This window comes from Odocoileus virginianus, chromosome X (genome assembly GCF_023699985.2).
Source record: "Odocoileus virginianus isolate 20LAN1187 ecotype Illinois chromosome X, Ovbor_1.2, whole genome shotgun sequence".
NCBI lineage: Eukaryota > Metazoa > Chordata > Mammalia > Artiodactyla > Cervidae > Odocoileus > Odocoileus virginianus.
The window spans coordinates 27,402,453-27,419,903 of NC_069708.1; the positions used below are offsets into that span (position 1 = coordinate 27,402,453).

Consider the following 17,451-nt stretch of genomic DNA (forward strand, 5'->3'; position numbering starts at 1 on the left):
ACTAGTTATTACACAATATAAAAATGACAGCCTCCTATTCAAATTTATTTACTCTAGATTTATATAGCAGGGTGGGAGCTGGAGTGCTCGGCTGGCTGTTTCCCATGCTCGGACTACTAGTGTGGGCACTTGGTTCATTGTAGTTCCTGTGACTGTGTGACGGCTGAGGTTCAGGGCTGGTGGGAGAGGAACTCTAAGGGATACTTGCTGACACGACAGAAACTACTGCCTGGGTAGAGGGCTGCTGCATCAGTAAAAGACTTTTTGGTGCAGGGAACTACATCAGGGGGTGCGAGGTTTTGGTTTTCAAGTGGCAAACTAGACAACTGTCCTGCTAGAGTTGAGAGCTGGTTTAGTGGGTTGTCAACCATGAGTTCTTGGGGGTCTCTTGGCAGGCCCCCTGTTGGTGTGGTTTTTGCCATACTTTCATAGAAGTCAGTCTGGATATTTGGGATTTCATGGATAAAATCATTAAGGTAGTCTGGCTCCTGAACCACTGTGGAAGGTGGGCTTAAGTTGATTAGTGCTCTTCTGCTATAACTCAGATTGCTAATTTTCTTTTGTAAACCCCCGCACATTCTCTTGCTGCTTAAGAAAGACCAAGTACCTTTAACCTAGTGCCATTTTAGATTTGTGCTTTTGATGATGGGACAGGATGCTTCAATCACTGCATCAAAAGGAACACAATCCACATTTGTATGGTTTTTCTCCTATATAGGAACACATACGGGCTTCCAGATGACAATCATAGGCAGATGCAAATGGGCATAAGTGACATCAATGAAATTTCTCACCTGTGTTGATTTAAATGTGTTCAGTGAGCCAGGCGGTGCCTTTGCTGGCATAGTTGCAATATCGACACTTCAGTTTTCCATCAAAGGTCCTTTCAAACCCATTTACTAACATTCCTGAGTTTTCGTCCAAGGAAACTTCAACAGATGGGTGATTGAGTCCATTTTGATCACCATCTGTTCCAGCTCCCTAAAGAGCCTCTGCTTCTTTGTCCCCAATAACTGATCCAGAAATCATGTTGACATGATGAGTCTGCTGAGTCAGGTATTCCTGGAAATCTTTCACAAAATCCAAAGGCTCTGGTTTCTTTTCACTCATCTTTGTTTTTGAGATATTTTTATGGCGTTTACAGTTCATTATACCTTTTCACCCCAAATCAATTTCCCCCTTCTGTTGTCACTCCAACATTGATGAAATGTAGAGTAATTTAAATTTACTCTGGAGACACACCAAGGGACTCCAGAAGGCCATGGAGGGAATTTCAACTAAACTGAAAAGCCATACAGAGTTCACCTGGCACCCACACTGATTAACCCCCACCACCTTGTTCAACGCTGCTCCTGTCATCATCTGTGTCTTCATCACTGCCGCTGCCCTGTTTGTGTGTTTCCAGGTCCCTAACTTTCATATTCTTAACTTGGGAAACTATGGGAATTATAGTCTTTAGAGGCAATATAAAGTAGAAAGTGATTTCAATATATATGTGTTTGGTTAATATTGCTCTCAGCTGCAAAGATAAAGCCAGTATGTTTCAGTCAGCTCAACAGCACCCTGAATTTTTTGTAAAAAGTGCTGAAACTTGATTTCCCCAGTTATTAGTATATATACATATCTGTGATATTGCAGATGATTATGAAATGTTATTCTCTTGCCCCAGAGTCATGCCAGTTGATATTAGCAATCTATTACAGTGAAAATCTCAATGTAACATCTTAAGATCTTCCAGAACATCAAGGTCTTCATTTAGATGAATAAGTTCTCTCAAAATGGAAAAAAAAAAGGACATACATCACATTGAATCATACTTAAATGATGACATTTCTATGAGGAACCTGATAATAGGGTTCAAATGAAGACTTTGTTAATCAAAGAAATACATGTTGGAATCCTTTCTATCTATGCATTTTCTAAGACTTCCATTTAATTCCCATAATTTAGAATTGTTCAGGTAGAAAGCAGAATTCTAAAACCCTGAATGGCTTTTAGACAGTGACGTGGTCACTATCATTATCTCAGTCATATCTTTTTAAGTGTTTTACTTCCTAGCTTTTAAGAGCTAGCAAGAGAAGCACACATGTGGGTTAGATATTTTTCTTCTTTGCTTATTTGGAGTAGTGCAAAGTCATCGCACCCATATAATTTTTCTTTGTGTCTGACATTCCCAGGAGACCCTTGTGTTCAGAGAGCAGTCTCAGTTCTGCTACAAGTAATTACTGAAGGAAATGGAGGGTATTGATTGGATGAAAATATTTGAGTCACCACTACACGTGTGATTTCTGTTTTGCCAGGATACAATGCAACCGTCCTGGCCTATGGGCAGACTGGCTCTGGAAAAACCTATTCGATGGGAGGTGCATATACTGCAGAGCAAGAAAATGAACCAACAGTTGGGGTCATTCCTAGGGTAATACAACTGCTCTTCAAAGAAATTGATAAAAAGAGTGACTTCGAATTTACTCTGAAAGTATCATACTTGGAGGTAAATGATTTATCTTTATTCTGAATTCAAATTTATCTTTGGGTAGAAAAATAAATGCAAATTGAATTTTTCCTGGTATGACTCAAATTAATAAATTGAATTTTTAGTAAATTGAATTTTAATAAATTGATAGAGAAAACTTACTGGCTCAGTTGGATCTGGCTCTCACCCAGTTCTTTCCTTGTCAGAATAGTCTGTTTAATCTGATTGTTAGAGAAGTTGGCATTCCCATATAAAAAGAAGATAGGAATACTTTGAGTTTGGCCTCTATTATTGATTCCCTGTAGAGTCTTTAGAAAAATATTTGATATCCCTTTACTGTTTTGAGGCTTGAGTGATCATGCTGCTACTCCATGAAGAATGTTTATAAAAATTGGGTGAAGTATTGAGCTGTGTAAGTAATGACAGAGTGTTTATTCAACAGATATTTATTGAGTACCTACTGTGTTACAGGCTCTGTTCTAGGTATTTGGGATATATCAGTGAACAAAAGTCCCTGCTTTTGTGGATATTTTCATTCTAGTATATAGTAGTATACAAATAGACTGACCAATTACATCTAGCCCTCATGATACCAGAAACACATACCTAGAGAACTTAGAACTTCTGATAATCTACCTGGTTGATTCCATAGCAGTGATAAGATGTCTTATCTTTAAGGAGCAGTAATTAAATGTATATAATTTAACAAACAAACATGGTGCTTACTATGACACAGTACTTAAAGTTCTGGTTGTTGTTGAAATATTCATTGCCATTTACCCTCCAATAAGGACCTATTACTTACATTTTCACAAAATCGGTGAAGGTGATGTTGTTATGACCATCAAAGAACTGAATTTAGATACCCATGTAACTTTTCATTGTGTCTACTATTCCTAAGAAGCTCACTCTCAGGATAGCAGTTTTAATTTTGTTACAAGTAATAAATGTGAATTTATTCTTATAAGTATCAATGATTATATTTAGGGTTAAAATCCTTTTCTTAATTATAAAAAATATGTTTGTTGCAAAAAAATTTTTTTAATACAGAAAGTAAAAGAATTTTAGAAATCACCTGTGGTCCCACAACTCCTTGATTACCACTGTTGACATCTTGTTTTTACCACTTTGTTTTCAATAATGCCAGATTTACAATGAAGAAATCTTGGATCTTCTATGCCCATCTCGTGAGAAAGCCTCTCAAATAAATATACGGGAGGATCCTAAGGAAGGCATAAAGGTGTGTTTGTCTCTCATTTGATGTTATTTTAAAATGTCGGCCACTTCTAACTGTTCACACTCCCTTTATTTGCCACTGTAGTTTTAAATGACTGTTAGCACCTCAGTCTTATTAGGTTCTGTGTGAATTAGGTCCTAATTCCCTTTGTTAATCTAGAATTCCTAGATGGGAACTCTTGTGGGGAAGGAAGTTTTACCACCTTCTTATTACCTCTTGCTGCTGCTGCTGCTAAGTTGCTTCAGTCGTGTCTGACTCTGTGCAACCCCATAGACGGCAGCCCATCAGACTCCTCTGTCTCTGGGATTCTCCAGGCAAGAATACTGGAGTGGGTTGCCATTTCCTTCTCCATATTACCTCTTGAAGGAATGCTAATATCAATTAAATATTTATTGGCTATTTACAGAGTTCTGAGGCTGGGCTGTCTGGTATGGTAGTCACCAGCCACAAATGGCTATTTAAACTTAAATGAACTGCAATTGAATATAGTTTGAAATTCAGTCTCTCAGTCACACCAGCCACATATCAAGTGCTCATGTGACTAGTGGCTACTGTATTAGATAGCACAGATATGGAACATGGTCATAGAAAATTCTGTTAGCCCTGTAAGAGACATTGTGCTAGATCTCTGTAAGGATATTTAGAAAGTAAGATGATAAAAATTTTGAGTTTACCATAGGAAGAAGAGATCACTTATTTGAGAGGCTTTTGTCACATGGTGTAGATGTAGGCTGAGGACCTGTAGCTGAACAAAGTTTGAGGCCAGGTTGAGAGTTTTGTATATGGGAGTGGGCCAAATCCAGAAGCCAGTGTTGAAAACAGGCAGAGTTTGGTTTGAACAGCAGCTTGAGTATTCAGGAGTGGGAGAATTTGAGGAGGGGAGTAGATAAGAATAGGGTAATGCAGACTTAGTAGACTTGGTACAAGTAGACTGGGCAAAATAATACCTTATCCATCTCCCTCTCCTTCTTCTCTCTGCACAAAAAAGTTGAAATTTAGGCTGCAGGTGCCTGAGAGGCAGATGCCTGTGCTTCTGAAATTTTTTTTCCTTCTAAGCCATTAAGTCATTAAACAAGCACTAAGGCAAAGCTTGAAGGATCAGACCTATTTTGAAAGCCTGATAAGCGTGGAATACAGGAAGACAATTTGCATGGTGGGGATAAGAAACCTGGGTAAAATGCATGCTATCACCAGAAAGAATGTTGGTACTTAGCCAGCTCTTGACCAGCTAAGATCTTCTGTGTGCTTAAACTAGACTAGAGCAGGAATTAAATCCCAAACACTATTTGAGGGGAAATTTGCAATACAGAGAAGTGTGAATTTCTGATTCAAATTGTGGTGGGTAAGGAAAAGTTTGTAAGTACTGTTCAGATGGGATGGATGGTAAGAAGTAAGTAAAGAAGTAAGGGCATTCTTATAGTAAGGAATAGCTTAAAGCAGGAAAGCAGAAAATATACTCATGGGGGTAGTAAGACTAGGTCAGTCTGTCTGGATTAGAGGATATGTCTTAGGAACTAATAGGAGCTATGTTAAGACCAGATTATGAAGCCAGACTAAAGTGCTTAGTTTCTATCCCTGTGAATAGTATATAAGCTACTTAATACTTCCTGTGGCTACTTTTATCAAGTTTTTATCTTATGTGTATATCTCTGACTAAGTTAGCTCCTGGGAGGTTAGGAGAATATCTTAAAATCTCTTTGTACTCTCATTATTTCACATGGGGCTTAGGAGTTTGGTGACATTTTAGGAAGCAGGATTTTTAGAAGGCTAAACAAGAATGGATTGAAAAGGAGAGACTAGGATGAGGGAGGACAATTTGGGGAAATTGCTTTATTTTTCAGGCATGTGAAGTAATATGGGTCTGGATTAGACAGGTAGATATGGAAAGGAAAAGGAAGCAATGGATTCAAAAGAAGAATTATGGAGAGTTGGTGATAGATGAAATATGGAGGAAGAGGAGGAATTAAAGGCAAATCTGAAGTTTTGAGAATAGAGATCTAGAAATGAAGAAGTAGTGGAGAGAATCACTATTGGTAGAAGGAAGATGAGTTTGGTTTTGAAATTTAGGACTAGAAATTAGGGCCACAGATATTGATTTGGGAGTTATGGCATACTAAAATTGTAGCATATTAGGGCTAGAAGGGACTTCATTATCATCTAGTTCAATCTCCAGAGGCTCCAAGAGATTTTAACTTATACAGATTCTCCTGGGTAGATACAGTACCAAACCTAGGACCCTGTTTTCCTAATCCAGTGGAAATCGTACCATGCTATTTTCCCTAGTGAAAATGAAGTATAAAATGGACCCAAGATATAGGAAAGAACATAGGGCTACATGGAGGAGAAAGTAGCAAAGAGAAATACTACAGCTATTTGTGTTGCCCTTACTGTTCTTAAGGCCAAAGCTTACCTTCACTTGGGGCTCCCTGGAAGGCACTTATCCATTGCTACCCTAAAATGATGAAATATTTGAAGTTGAATTATAAGAGTTTTTTCTTTCTCCAAATTAGATTGTGGGACTCACTGAGAAGACTGTTTTCATTGCTCTGGATACTGTTTCCTGTTTGGAGCAGGGCAACAACTGTAGGACTGTGGCTTCCACAGCTATGAACTCCCAGTCATCTCGATCTCATGCCATCTTCACAATCTCCATAGAGCAAAGAAAGAAAAGTGACAAGTAAGTTACAGTTTAAAGAGTTAAGAGTTTTAATGTTAGTTCTACTAAAGTTGAATAATAGGTTGCTTCTTGATTTGACAAATAATCAAACATCAGTACTCTGAGCACTAGTAATGAATTGGTCCATTTAGACTGACTTGAAAATGAGAGCAGGCAGATGAGCCTTGATACTCACCTACCCTCAAAGTTGTGTACCGTTCTCGCTTACATCCTGTTATTTTCATAGGAATAGCAGCTTTCGCTCCAAGCTGCATCTCGTAGACCTTGCTGGATCAGAAAGACAGAAGAAAACCAAGGCTGAAGGGGATCGTCTAAAAGAGGGTGAGAGTAATTAAGGCCACAGTCATAGATAAAAACCTCTAATACTCTTATTGTTATTGTTTTGGTGTCTTGACTAGAATATTTCAGGTCACGTTCTAACAGTATCAACAATTCAAGTTTGAGGCTGATTTCAGAAATGGTGAAAAACTGTTTCTTTCCCTTGCACTAATTTCCAAATTTAGGTATGAGATTTGGATCTGGTCCTTGGTTTGATTTCATCTGGCCCAGGCAAGTTTTAGTTTTTGTTTTGTTTTATCCCCAACTACTTATAATTAAAATCAGTATACTGATTCTGTCATTCCAAGTATTCACTATCCTTCCCCAGATGTTGTCACTTACAAACCTCATCAGCATGGTTTCCATATCTTCATTTAAGTTGTTAGATATAAATGATGATGCTCCTAAGGCTAGAACCCCATGGTGTATGCTATTAATATTAGAAACCTTCATCTAGCATGCTAGTGACCTGGTAATCTGCATGCTTTGGGAATGGTCTTTCAAGCAATTATTAATCTAGCTAACAAAAATTAGCAACCAGCTCCCATTTCTCAATTTATACTTATTTATCTTTTATGTCATAAAAGATTTTGTCAAATGCCTTTCTAATATCCAGATATACTATGTCTGCCATATTTCTCATGGCTACCAGCTTACTAACAGTGCAAAAAATAAATAAGGATTAGCCTAAATTGACTTTTTCTAAGTGAATTCAAGCTGGCTTCTAGTGCTTATTCTTCCATTTCTAGGTTCTTGCAAGCCATCCCTGTAATACTCCATCCCTGTAATAATCTAGAAGACTTATATCAAACTTACTGGTCTGTAATTTATGGAATTAACTTAACCTTTTTTTTCCTGAAAATTGAAATTACATCTGTCCACTCTTCTGGAACATCCTTCTCTGTGGTTCCTCAAATATCATTGACATAGCTTCAGCATTCTTGTTTGAAATTACTCACAGTTCCCTCAGCTATAATTCATCTGGTCCAAGATATTTAAACTCTTATTAAAGTAGTTGAGTTCTCACTTACTACTTCTTTACTCATATTGGGCTTCAGTTCCCTCTTGGGAACTGAGAAGGCAGAAACAGAAATAGTAATTGAGGAATTTACCTCTTTGTCATTTATCATTATTATACTGCTGACACAGGGTAGAGACCTATTTCTTCCTCATTCAGCTTTTTGTTCTGAATATATTTAAAAGAGCCCTTTTTGTACTATGTTTGTACTTTTGAGATTTATCCTTCTTAAGACTATTTTTAAAGGTTCTTGTGGCTCCTTTATCTTTTTTAGGTGTACAGTTTTGAGGTTTTTTTTTTAAACAGCTTTATTGAGATATAATTCACATGCCAAAAAATTCACCCATTTAAACTGTACATTTCAACTGACTTTTATATATTCAGAGTTGTGCAACCACCACCACAATCTAATTTTAGAACATTTTCATCACCCCCCAGAAGAAACTCATGCCCATTAGCAGTCACTCCCCATCCACACCCCCTTCTTTAGCCCTAGGCAACCACTAACCTATATTCCATATAAATGGAATCACATAATTTCTGGTCTTTTGTGACTGTCTTATTTCACTTAACATAAGGTTTTCAAGGATCATCCATGTTACAGTGTGTATCATTACTTCATTCCCTTTTATTGCTGAATCATATTCCATTATACAGATATACAACATTTTGTTTGTCCATTCGTCAGTTGTATCCAGTTTGACTATTTTGAATATTGTTCTGTGAAGATCTATGTATAATTTTTTATGAGGACAAATGTTTTAATTTCTCTTTAGTTATAACCTAGGAGTGTTATACCTGGGTCATATGATAGCTGTTTATATTTCTTTAAAATAGTAACATGTGATGAAAATACCATAAAACTCACTTTTTTAAAGTGTATAATTCAGTGACTTTTTTAGTATATTCACAAGGTTGTACAACCATCACTACAATAAATTTTGGAATATTTCATCATCCTCAAAAGAAACCCACACCCATTAGTAGTCACTCATTTTTTTCCATTGTCTATCTCTCCCTACCCCACCTCCAGGCAGTGACTAATCTGTCTTTATGGATTTGCCTATTCCAGACATTTCATATAAATGTAATCATGCAATATGTGAGCTTTTGTGACTGGATTCTTTCGTTAACATCTTTGCTGGGTTCCTTCCTGTTATAGCAGGTATCAGTACTTCCTTCCTTTTATTGCCAAACAGTATTCTACCACATGAATATATTAAGTTTTTATTTATCCATTCATTTGTTGATGGACATTGGAGTTGTTTCCACTTTGGGTTATTATGAATAATGCTGCTATGAGCACTGGTGTACAGGTTTTCCTGTGGATATAAGTTTTCATTTCTCTTGGGTATATACCTAAGTGGAATTGCTCAAATGATAATTCATATTTAACTTTTTGAAGAACTGCCAGACTGTTTTTCATAGCAACTGTACCATTCTACTTTCTTACCAGCAATATATAAGGATTATAATTTCTCCATATTCTTAATTGTTTTACTATGTCTTTAATTATAGACACCTAGTGGCTATGAAGTGGTATCTTATTGTAGTTTGGGTTTGCATTTCCTTGACGGCTAATAATGCTTTGTGAGCTTCTGAGCAATTTGTGTATCTTCTTTGGAAAAACATCCATTCAGATTCTTTGCCCATTCCTTAAATTGGGTTATTTATCTTTTTATTATTGAATTGTGTATGTTCTTTATATATTCTAGATACTATCCCGTTGTCTGGAGAAGGAAATGGCAACCCACTCCAGTACTCTTGCCTGGAAAATCCCATGGATGGAGGAGCCTGGTAGTCTACAGTCCATGGGGTTGCGAAGAGTCGGACATGACTGAACGACATCACTTTCACTTTACACTTTCATGCATTGAAGAAGGATATGGCAACCCACTCGAGTGTTCTTGCCTGGAGAATCCCAGGGACTGGGGAGCCTGGTGGGCTGCCATCTATGGGGTCGCACAGAGTCGGACACAACTGAAGTGACTTAGCAGCAGCAGCCCATTATCAGTTACATGCTTTGCAAATGTTTTCTTCCATTGTTTGGGTGGCTTTTTCAGTTTTTTGAAGGTGTCCTTTGAAGCACACATTTAAGAATTTTTATGAATTCCGTTCATTTGTTTTTTTCTCTTATATCTTGTGTTTGGTGTCATATCTAAAAAACCATTGCCTAATCCAAGATCACAAAGATTTATGTCTCTATTTCCTTCTAAGAGTTTTGTAGTTTTAGATGTTAAATACAGATCTGAGATTCATTTTGAGTCAAATTTTTTTCAAGATTTATTATTTGTTTATTTTTGGCTGCACTGGGTCTTCGTTGCTGTGCCTGGGCTTTCTCTTGTTGCAGCGAGCAGGGGATCCTCTTTGTTGTGGTGCACAGGCTTCTCATTTTGGTGGCTTCTGTTGTTGCAGAGCGTAGGCTCTAGGCGTGCCGGCTTCAGTAGGTGCAGTGCATGGGCTCAGTAGTTGTGACTTTCAGGAGTACAGAGTCAGTAGTGCAGCACAGGGGCTTAGCTGCTCTGCGGCATGTAGGGTCTTCCTGGACCAGGGATTGAATCCATGTCCCCTGCATTAGCAGGCAGATTCTTAACCACTAAGCAGCCAGGGAAACCTTTGAGTTAACTTTTATATGTGGTCTAAAGTGGCAGTCCAAACTTTTATCTTTTGCATGATGTAGATATTCAGTTATCCCAGCATCATTTGTTGAAAAAACTTTTTTTTACCCATTGAATTGTCTTGGCATCCTTGTCAAGGAACAGTTGGAATCTCAGTTCTATTCCATTGATCTATATATAGATATATCCTTATGCCATTACTACACTGTCCTGATTACTGTAGCTTTGTAATAAGTTTTGAAATTGAGAAGTGTGAGGGCTCTACCTTTGTTTTTTTTCAAGATTACTTAGGCTATTCTGTGTCCTTTGAATTTGCGTATGAATGTTAGAGTCAGCTTGTCATATTCTGCGAAGAAGTCAGCTGGGATTTTTACAGGGCTTGTGTTGAATCGTAGATCAATATAGTAAGTATTGGTGTCTTTCAAGTTTTTCAAGTATTTCAATTCATAAACATCAGATGTCTTTCCATTTATTTAGTTCTTGTTTAATATCTTTCAGTAATGTTTTTTTTTAATTTTCATTTTTTAATTTTAATTTTACACTACTTTTGTTAAATTTATTCCTGAATATTTTGTTCTTTTCAATGCAATACTTTTGTAAATGGAATTGTTTTTACTTAATTTCATTTTCAAATTATTTATTGAGCTTTTATATTGATCTTGTGTGTGCAAGCTTGCTGAACTTGTTATTTCTAATAGTTTTTTAATGGATTCTCTAGAATTTCTATTTACAAAGTCATGTCATGTGTTAACAGAGATAGCTTTATTTCTTTCTTTCTGGTCTGGATACCTTTATTTCCTTTTCTTATCTAATTCTCCTGGCTAGAACCTTCAGTACAGTGTTGAGTAAAAGTGGTGTAAGTGGATGTTGTTGTCCTGTTCCTGATCTTAGGGGAAAAGCATTCAGTCTTTTACGGTTAAGACTGATGTTAGCTGTGGATTTTTCATAGATCCCCCTAGCAAGTTGAGGAAATTCCTTTCTATACCTAGTTTGTTGAGTGTTTTAATCATGGATTTGTCAAATGTTTTTTTCATCATCTATTGACGTGATCACATTATTTTCTGTTCTGTCAACATGGTATATTGCATTAATTGATTTTTGGGTGCTGAACCATCTTGTACTCCTTAAATAAATCTGACTTACTGTTTTTATACCTCTCATGACTTTACTGGACTAATTCTATAATTCCCTGAGGTTTGTGATCATAGAAGTGTATGCTCAGTTACTTTGAAGTGAAGTCGCTCAGTTGTGTCCAACTCTTTGCGACCCCATGGACTGTAACCTACCAGGCTCCTCAATCCATGGGATTTTCCAGGCAAAGATACTGGAATGGGCTGCCATTTCCTTCTCCAGGGGATCTTCCCGACCCAGGGATTGAACCCAGGTCTCCTGCATTGTAGGCAGATGCTTTACCATCTGAGCTACAGTTAGTTAATGATTGGTCATATGTGCAAGTGTGCGTGCTAAGTTGCATCAGTCATGTCCAACTCTTTGTAATGCTATGGACTGTAGCCCTCCAGGCTCCTCTGTCCATGGGACTCTCTAGGCAAGAATACTGGAGTGGCCTCCTCCAGGGGATCTTCCAGACTTGGGGATTGAACCTGCATCTCTTACGTCTCTGTATTGACAGGCAGGTTCTTTACCGCTAGCGCCTCTTGGGAAGCCCAATGATTGGTCTCATTTCCTCCAATGCCTTGAGCCTATAACTCTCTTCCAGCATTTTCCTAGGGCTCTGAGTTTGTGTTGGGGCTTATCTTCAATGCCCAGGTTCTTTACCACTCTGTCTTAGTTTTTACTTCTTGAGCAGAGCCTCAAAGTCAGCCAGAGGTATAAAATGAGGGCCTTTTAGGTCTTTCCTGAGCATGCATACAGCTTTCTAGCTCTCCAGCAATTTATCAGAGTTTTTTTAAAGTCCCCAGTGGACATTTCACTCCCCAGATCTTCCTTTTAAGTTTTCAGCCAGGCTCTTGTTTGGCCATGGCTTATTAAGTCTGGTGTGTATCATCACCAGATATTTTTATATGCATGTATATGCATGGGCTGCCCTTGTGGCTCAGCATTAAAAGAATTCACCTGCAATGCGGGAGAAGCAGGTTCAATCCCTGGGTGGAGGAGGAAATGGCAACCCACTCTAGTATTCTTGCCTGGGAAATCCCACGGACAGAGGAACCTGGTGGGCTACAGTCAGTGGAGTCACAAATAATCAGACATGACCTAGCAACTAAACAATAACAGCAATATATATATATATATATATATGTGCACATTTAGTAATACATTTGCTATATGCCTTTTAAAATTTTGGCATTGCTAAATTTATTTCCTTTTAATTACACAAGTAGTGTGCGTGTGTGCTAAGTTGCTTCAGTTGTGTCCGACTCTTTGCAACCCCATGGACTGTAGCCCACCAGGCTCCTCTGTCCGTGGGATTCTCCAGGCAAGAATACTGGAGTGGGTTGCCATGCCCTTCTCCAGGGGATCCTCGTGACTCAGGAATAGAACCCATGTCTCTTATGTTTCCTGCATTGACAGGTAGGTTCTTTACCACTAGCGCCACCTGGGAAGCCCCAAAGTTCATGAATCAAGTGGTACATGAATCAATTCCTAGTATACAAACATAAGCAATATGGATGAAGATAAAATCCCCCTTAATTTACCATCTAATTTTAATCTAGAGGTAATTACTTTTACCTGCCTGGGGGGTAGCATTCAAGACTTTTTTCTGTGTATTTTATTGGTGTTTCCTGTTGTTTTTAAAGATAAATGCTATCATATTGCATATACTAGGGGTTTCCTCGATGGCTCAGGAATAAAGAATCTGCCTGCAGTGCAGGAGCCACAGGAGACATGGTTTAATCCCTGGGTCGGGAAGGTCCCTGAAGGAGGGCATGGCAACCCACTCCAGTATTCTTGTCTGAAGAATCCCATGGACAGAGGAGCCTGGCAGGCTATAGTCCATAGGATCGCAAAGAGTAGGACACAACTGAAGCAACTTAGCATGCATGCATACACGCAGAGCATATATTGTTTTTAGCTTGCTTTTGTCTCAGCAATATATGGTTGAACTCTGTGAAGTGTTAGTTGCTCAATCGTGTCTGACTCTTTGTGACCACATGGACTGAAGTCTGCCAGGCTTCTCTGTCCTGGGATTTCCCAGACAAGAATACTGGAGTGGGTAGCCATTCCCTTCTCCAGGGGATCTTCCCAATTCAGAACTGTTTATAAATCTACCTCATTTTTACAGGTATCTAGGATTCCAGAGTATACTAAGTTCACTTTGTTTAACTATTCCTATTTTGATTGACATTTAGGTTGTTCAAGTCTTGACTGTGGCAGAATGATGCCTCAGTCAACAGCCTTGTGCATGACACACACATGAGAGTGTTCCCTAGGCTATGCACCTGGAAGAGGAACTGCTAATTTGAAGTGTATACATTTCAGGTTTTTAAATACTACTAAATATTGTCCTCCAAAATGTCTGTATCAGTATGCACATCACCTGCAATATATGAGACTATGTTTCCCTGTACTGCTGACAATATTGAATATTATTGACCTTTTTCATTTGTGCCTTCTTGAACATTGCACGTTATTTTTTAAAGCTTGTGTTTCTCCAATTATTTATGAAATAGAGCATCTTTTCATGTTTATTCCATTTCTCTTTCTACTTTTATGAATTGCCTACTCATCCCTTTGTTTTGTTTTCTATCAGGTTGAATTTTTCTGGTTGACTTTGGGAGTTGTTTCTATATTCTAGATATTAAACCTTGTTACATATATTGCATATACTTTTCTGTCTCATTTTTTATTCATTTATTTGGGTGTGCTGGGTCTTATTTTCAGAACACAGGATCTTTAGCTGTGCCATGAAAATTCTTAGTTGTGGCGTGTATGATCTAGTTCTCTGACCAGGCCCTCTGCCTTGGAAGCTCAGAGTCTTAAGCCACTGTACTACCAAGGAAGTCCCTAACTTTGTTAATCTTTTGGTTCACTTCTTATGTGTGTATTTCTTCCTATATAGTTTTTTCTTGAGGTAAAATTTATGTGCAATAAAATGCACATATTTAAAATGCTCAATTTCTTGAGGTTTGATAGTCCTATGCACTCATGCAACTACTACCCCAAACATGATAAAAAACATTTCCATCTCCCCTAGAAAATTCTTTTGTGCCTCTTTCTGGTCAATTCACCCTTTGCATATTCCACTTTAGGAAACCACTTTTCTGACTTCTATCACCAGATTAATTTTATGTGTTCTTAGATATATAAATGGAATCATAAATATGGAATTTTTTCACGTGTTTGGCTTTTGCTCAACATAAGATTTATGGGGCAGATTTTTTTCATGTTTTCTTTGATTAATAATGTGTTCCTTTGTACTGCTGAGTAGTATTCCATTATATGATTATAATACTATTTGTTCTTCCATTTTCCTATTCATAGAAATTAGGATTATTTCCAATTTTTAGCTATTATGAATGAATGAATGAATGAATAAGACTACCCTGAACATTCATGTACAGGTCTTTTTGTTAACATACATTTTCATTTCTCTAGGAGTGGACGAAGTAGATATATGCTTAATTTTATGAGTGCCAAACAGTTCTGTAATATGGTTTGTACTGTTTTATACTCCAGCAATATTATGAAAGTTCCAGCTTATCACAGCTGGAATATAAATAAAGATATTTCTTAGAAATTCTAGTGGGTGTCAAATACATCTCATCATAGTGTTTTTTGCTTTGTTTTTTTTAACCACACTGTGCAGCTTGTGGTATCTTAGTTTCCAGACCAGGGATTGAACCTGGGCCATGGCAGTGAAAGCATTGTGTCCTAACCACTGACCCACCAAGGAATTCCACCCCCCACCATAATTTTTTTAAAAATTTTATTGAAATATAGTTGATTTACAATATTGTGTTGATTTCTGCTGTACAACAAAGTGACTCAGTTTATACATATTCATATTCTTTTCCATTATGGTTTATCATAGAATTTGAGTATGGTTCCCTGTGCTATACAGTAGGACCTTGTTGTTTATCCATCCTATATATAATAGTTTGCATTTATTAATCCCAAACTCTTCCATCCCCTATCCCCTCCTCTTGCTTGGCAGCCACAAATCTGTTCTCTGTGCCTGTCAGTCTGTTTCTGTTTCATAGGTATGTTCATTTGTGTCATATTTTATATTCCACGTATAAGTGATATCATATGGTTATTTGCCTTTTTTCTTTCTGACTTACTTCACTTGGTCATCTCGTCATAGTTTTAATTTGCATTTCCAGGATGACAGTGTTGAGCCCCTTTTCATGTACTTACTGTCTATTCATATATCTTTTTTGGGGGGAGGGTATCCAAGTATTTTGCCTATTTTCAAAAATTGTGTTATCATCTTTTTATCGATGATTTGCAGTTCTTTATATATTCTGAATTCAGTCATCAGATATGTATATTTCAAATATTTTTTCCAGTATGTGGCTTGTATATCTTTTTAGTAATGTCTTTTGTTGAGTAAGAATTTAAAATTTTTTATCGAAGTATAATTGATTTATAATGTGTTAATTTCTGCTATACAGCAAAGTGATTCAGTTATATATATGTATACATTCTTTTTCATAGTCTTTTCCATTATGGTTTATCACAGAATATTGAATATAGTTCCCTGTGCTATAGAGTAGGACCTTGTTGTTTATCCATTCTATATATACTACTTTGCATCTGCTAGAACCAAACTAGATGGAGAAACAGTGGAAACAGTGGCTGACTACTTTGGGGGGCTCCAAAATCACTGCAGACGGTGACTGCAGCCATGAAATTAAAAGACGCTTACTCCTTGGAAGAAACGTTATGACCAACCTAGACAGCGTATTAAAAAGCAGAGACATTACTTTGCCAACAAAGGTCCATCTAGTTGAGGCTATGGTTTTTCCAGTAGTCATGTATGGATGTGAGAGTTGGACTATAAAGAAAGCTGAGCACCGAAGAATTGATGCTTTTGAACTGTGCTGTTGGAGAAGACTCTTGAGAGTCCCTTGGACTGCAAGGACATTCAACCAGTCCATCCAAAAGGAAATCAGTCCTGAATATTCATTGGAAGGACTGATGTTGAGGCTGAAACTCCAATACTTTGGCCACCTGATGTGAAGAACTGAATCATTTGAAAAGACCCTGATGTTGGGAAAGATTGAAGGTGGGAAGAGAAGGGGATGACAGAGGATGAGTTGGTTGGATGGCATCACCAACTCAATGGACATGAGTTTGCACAAACTCCGGGAGTGGGTGATGGACAGGGAGGCCTGGCGTGCTGCAGTCCATGGGATTGCAAAGAGTTAGACATGACTGAATGACTGAACTGAACTCTCTGTCTGTGAGTCTGTTTTGTAGAAAAGTTCGTTTGTGTCATAGCTTAGATTCCACATATAAATGATTCATATAGTTATTTGTCTTTCTGACTTACTTCACTTAGTATGAAAATCTCTGGGTTTATCCATGTTGCTACAAATGGCATTATTTCATTCTTTTTTATGACTGAGTAGTATTCAGTTGTGTGTATGTACTACATCTTCTTTATCCATTCATCTATCATTGAACATCTAGGTTGTTTCCACATATTGGCTATTGTGAATAGTGCTGCTATGAATGTAGGGGTACATGTATCATTTTGAATGACAGTTTTGTCTGGATATATGTCTAGGAGTGGGATTGCTGGATCATAAGGCAACTCTACTTTTAGTTCTGTGAGGAACCTATATACTATTTTCATAGCGACTCTACCAACAGTGCAGGAGGGTTCCCTTTTCTCTGCACCCTCTCCAGCATTTGTTATTTGTAGACTTTTTTTTTTCCATTTATTTTTATTAGTTGGAGGCTAATTACTTTACATCATTGCAGTGGTTTTTGTCATACATTGAAATGAATTAGCCATATTTGTAGACTTTTAATGATGGTCATCTTGACTGGTGTGAGGTGGTATGTCACTGTAGTTTTTGTTTGCACGAAAACTTTAATTTTGATAAAGTTCAGTTTTTATCAAGTTTTGTTTTCTTTAATGCTTAGAGCTGTTGGTATCTTGTCCAAGAAATCTTTGTATACCCGAAGTGATGAAGATCA

The 17,451-nt window shown here is 37.5% G+C and overlaps 1 protein-coding gene and 1 pseudogene across 3 annotated transcripts in view; one reads left to right on the plus strand and one right to left on the minus strand.

Annotated features, from left to right (window-relative positions):
• KIF4A (kinesin family member 4A) overlaps positions 1–17,451 on the plus strand; it is a 128,896-nt gene that overhangs the window by 5,251 nt on the left and 106,194 nt on the right. For all 3 annotated transcript variants that reach the window (XM_020882985.2, XM_020882988.2, XM_020882986.2), the window contains exons 4-7: positions 2,301–2,491; positions 3,621–3,713; positions 6,221–6,387; positions 6,614–6,708. In XM_020882985.2, the coding sequence (XP_020738644.2) occupies positions 2,301–2,491; positions 3,621–3,713; positions 6,221–6,387; positions 6,614–6,708 (546 nt within the window). The remainder of the gene's footprint in view (positions 1–2,300; positions 2,492–3,620; positions 3,714–6,220; positions 6,388–6,613; positions 6,709–17,451) is intronic.
• Positions 35–1,110, minus strand: LOC139033113 (zinc finger protein Pegasus pseudogene; annotated as a pseudogene).